The sequence below is a fragment of the Serinus canaria genome, chromosome 26, assembly GCF_022539315.1.
Source record: "Serinus canaria isolate serCan28SL12 chromosome 26, serCan2020, whole genome shotgun sequence".
Taxonomy (NCBI): domain Eukaryota; kingdom Metazoa; phylum Chordata; class Aves; order Passeriformes; family Fringillidae; genus Serinus; species Serinus canaria.
Window position 1 is genome coordinate 5,207,520 of NC_066339.1, and position 3,988 is coordinate 5,211,507.

At 60.3% G+C, this 3,988-nt stretch overlaps 1 protein-coding gene across 1 annotated transcript; it reads right to left on the minus strand.

The window, feature by feature from the left end:
• Positions 1–1,830: 1,830 nt before the first annotated feature.
• On the minus strand, positions 1,831–2,920 carry CLPS (colipase). Its single transcript, XM_009098402.4, has 3 exons — positions 2,800–2,920; positions 2,170–2,292; positions 1,831–2,090 (listed from the first exon to the last, which is right to left on the minus strand). The coding sequence occupies exons 1-3, from the start codon at positions 2,905–2,907 to the stop codon at positions 1,968–1,970; spliced, it is 354 nt and encodes a 117-aa protein (XP_009096650.2). The 5' UTR covers positions 2,908–2,920; the 3' UTR covers positions 1,831–1,967.
• Between the last annotated feature and the right edge of the window lie 1,068 nt (positions 2,921–3,988).

Below are 3,988 nucleotides of genomic sequence, written 5' to 3' on the forward strand. Positions count from 1 at the left end.
CGGACAGTGGGGTGCAATCCTGCTGATGGGGTGAGCCTGGCGAGGCTCTGGGGCTGCCCTCATTCCCTTCAGTCCCCTATTCCCCGCTGCTTTTTACCCTGGGCAGGGCAGGGGAGGAGGAAGGGGCACCCCAAATCTTGTACCCCTCCTTCCCCCACGTGTCCCCACAGGGACCCTGGCTGCAGCAGAGCCCTCCTGCACAAGGATGCCCCGCTCACCCCGAGCTTTGCCCTGAGGCTGTCCCCACCCTGCCGGGGTCCCCCTGTCCCCAGGGCTGCCAGCACCCCACACGCGCCAGGGGCCCCTTCCTGTGTTTGTTAAGACGCCGTGAGTCAGGCGTCTGGTTTTCGGTTTAAGCCAATATTTACCAGCCGAGAGCTGCCAAAACAAAGCTGCGGCTTCACCAGTAAATATAGGGCTGAAACGGGGCGGAGAGAGGGAGGGGGATTTATGCGACCCCCACCCCAGCACACCCCCCCTTCCCACCTCTCTGGTGCCCCCATCGTCCTTCTGCCAGCGTGGGGACACCACAAAAACGGGGACACCACAAAACCCCCATCAAGCACCCCAGAGTTCAGCCCTGCCTGCCTCACCCCAACCATCCCTTGCCCCCCTTCCCCCCCAGTGCAGGACTCGAGGGGTGGCAGAGCTGGGGGGGCACTTCAGGGACCCCAAGGCTGCGCTGCCCTGGGCTGGGGGTCCCTGCGGGGCCGGGGTCCCGGGGCCGTGGGCACGGTGCCGCTGCCCTCTGCCGGTGCCGGGCGTTGCTCGCTCACACCCTGCCCCTGCCAGGAGCACAAAGCCCGGCCGGGGCAGGCAGGGTTCCCCGGTGCGTGTCCCAGCCCTTCCGGGGTGTTTCCACTGCTGTGGGGACCCCGCACAGATGGGGATCCAGGGAGACACCCCCTGTCCTGTGTCCCCTGGGGCTGGCTGGCTGCTGCAAGACAGGGGCTGCTGTCCCTGTCCCTGTCCCCAGCTACCCCTTGTCCCACACCTCATCCTGCCCCAGTCAGGACATTGATCCTCCTGCCAGGACCACCACGACAAAGAGAACGAGACCCTCCAGGTTTTAACCACCCACCACAAGTTTAAAATCCAGCTCAGAATTTTCTCCTCTTGCAGCCCCTCTGAGCCAGGCTGGCAGGGGCCAGCAGGTCCCCTTATTGCCCCCCCATGTTCCCCTCCAGCAATGGGGACTCCCCCAAGGTGTGCCACCCTCCCAGATGTGTCCCTGGTGTTTCTGCAGGTGCAGATCCTCAAGCTGCCAGTCACCCTTGTCCTGAAAATAAAGTTTCCTGCAGCACCTCCTCAGCTGCCAGGGGGTGCCCCCAGCCTTTGTGGCCTTCCCACCTGGGGCAGAGCCCTTGGGGCAGTGGGCAGTGGCACTGTGGGTGCCTGGCTCTTATGATCCCCAGGGACAGAAAAACATGGGGTGAAGTCTGCTCTGGAGAAGCCAAGAGCACCCTCTCTGATGATCCCCTCATCTCCTGCTCCTTCCACAGCTCTGCCAGACAGGTGCCTCCTCTTCCTCACCCTGCTGTGGTACATCTGTGCCACTGCAGGAAATAAACCCAGGCCAGCACAGCCCAAGCAGCTCCCTCCGATCCTGGGGCTGCTGCATCTTCACCTTCCCTGCATCCCCTTTTTAAAACTCACCTCCAGCAGAGCTCAGCCCATGGCTTGCTGCTGCTCTAGCCCAGATTGTGGGATGATTGCACACACATACAGGCAAAGCCATCATGTCCAGCTGGCTTCTTCAGGGACTGTCTGGCCCTGCTGTCCCTGTCCTGGGCCAGGGAGCTGGCTCGAGTGAAAATGCCACCTTGCAGCTCCGCAGAAGCTGGGCTTTATTCAAATTAGCTCGGCAGAAGCTGGGCTTTATTTAAATTCTCCTACAGCTAGACCCAGGAATCCCAGGAGAGGGGAAGGGCAGAGGCAGCATGGGGGGGGCACAGGGGGCTCCTTCTTCACTCCCGGGGGTCCTTGCAGAGCCCGTAGTTGGTGTTGGTGATGGCGCCCACGATGCTTTTATCGGCGTCACACTTCAGGCCGCTCTCACAGGGACACTTGTAGTAGATCCCATAGACAGTCTGCAGGGAAGAAGGACTCAGTGCAGTGGGGGGGACATGCCCCACGCCTGCCCAGCCCTGGGGGCAGGGAAGCACCTACCTTTGGGGAGCATTCCTGGAACTCAGCTGCCTTTGGGGCGCATCGGGTCAGGCCGAGGATGTGGTCATGGTGGCAGCAGCCGCTCTTGCACTGGACACTCTGCAGGCACAGCTCCCCGGTGTCCTGCAGCACAAGGCAGGGCCTGAGCACCCAGCCCCTCTTTGTCCCCCTTCAATCTCACCCTAGCTGTGAGCCCACGGGTTTGGGGGGGTGCTGAACACCAGCTCTGCCTTTGGCTGAGGCTCAGCACTGTCCCCATGCCCCGACTCCCCCTCTGCAGCATTTCCTCAGTCTGGCCCAAAATACCATCCACCTCAAAGTGGTGTTTGGTGGACTCACAGGAGGGCTGAGACAGCACAGGGAAAGCATTTTCCATCCCCAAGCCCTTTGAACCATCCAGGGTGGGGGTCCTGGCTGGCTCAAGCAGCTGAGAGCTGCTTGAGCTGCTTGAGCAGCTGAGCAGCTTGTCTGATCCACTGTCTGTGTTCCCCATCCCTTTATAGAGCTGATTTCCCAGGCTCCAAACTCCCTGACAACACCAGAAAACCCCACAGACACCTCCAACCCTCCGTGTGTGACCCTTGCAGCAGTGGCACCCTCCTGCCAAGCACAGGGCTGGTCTCCCCTTACCAAGTTCATGATGAGCCCTCGTTCCTCCTGTGCCAGCAGGGCTGGGGCCAGGAGCAGCAGGGCCAGGAGCAGGCAGGCAGGCAGCACTTTGGCCATGGTGGGCTTCATGGGGCTGAGCCACGGGGCCAGCAGGTCTTTTATAGCCAGCCACAATCTCCATCAGCTGATGTGGCTGCTCCTATCACACCTCAACTCGTGGCATTGGGATACTGCTGCAGTGCCCAGGGCAAGGGCCCAGCAATGCCTGGGCAGCCAGGGCTCCCAGCTCCTGTTCCCAGGTGACCGTCCCCACTGGCCATGACAACCTGCCCTTTAGCAGCTCCTTTGGCCAAAGGGGACACAAAATAATGGCACTTCTGTGTGGTGTTACATTTTAGTGCAATGGTATGCTCTGTCTCACCCCCCCAAAATGTAAGGTTTATTCTAAGCCTGTGATCCTCCCCTGCAGTATCATGTATCTGTAATCCCATTGACCCAAGTCTCATTCCACGCCCACTTTGAATCTCCCTGTTAAACTGTGGGAGGGAGACCAGGTGCTCTCTTGTCCCCTTTTCCCCCAGGGCTCTCCCTCTCTCCCCCTCCCTCCCCCTTCCCCCCTTCTCCCTCTGAAACCATGCTGCTCCCAGGGGTGGGACCCCCAATAAACCCTCAGCTAATTAGCACCCTCAGGAGCCCTGTGGAGTCTCCTGCCTGCTGCTACCAGCAAAAATACAGTCTAGGGGGCCCTAATGGACAGCTTCACTTCTGTGCTTCCTCTTCCTCCTCTGCTTCCCGCTGGCAGCAGGATCTATGGAGCTGGAGCTCTCTGGAATGCCCTCCTTGCTGGGTGCTGCTGATGGTTCCTGGGCAAAGGGAGGGCTGGGTGCCACAGCAGGAGCTCTGCTCCATGGAAACCACCAGATCCTCCATCGCTCAGATGGCACCATGGGTACCAAGAAACCTGCTGGAGGAAGTTCATGTTGTGCAGGAAAGCACAGCCCCCTGCAAGGATCCAGGGCCCACCAAGGTCCCCAGCCCAAGGGCCACCACTTCAGCCTGCCCTGCCAAATATTTGCTCTGTTTCAGTGCTTGGAGGGGAGGGGGTGGTGGGACTGATAAAAAGAAAACAACCCTGAGAACAGCACAGGTTTTCATGCCCACAGTGGCTTGGCTGCTCTTGGGCATGATTAATGGCCACACAGCCCTGGAT

Excerpts from the sequence above, each read along its gene's own strand:
- CLPS (XM_009098402.4), bottom strand. The coding sequence starts at position 2,907 with ATGAAGCCCACCATGGCCAAAGTGCTGCCTGCCTGCCTGCTCCTGGCC. Across the intron at positions 2,293-2,799 it reads GAGGGCTCATCATGAACTTG|GACACCGGGGAGCTGTGCCT; the intron begins GTAAGGGGAGAC and ends CTTGTGCTGCAG. Across the intron at positions 2,091-2,169 it reads TCCAGGAATGCTCCCCAAAG|ACTGTCTATGGGATCTACTA; the intron begins GTAGGTGCTTCC and ends TCTTCCCTGCAG.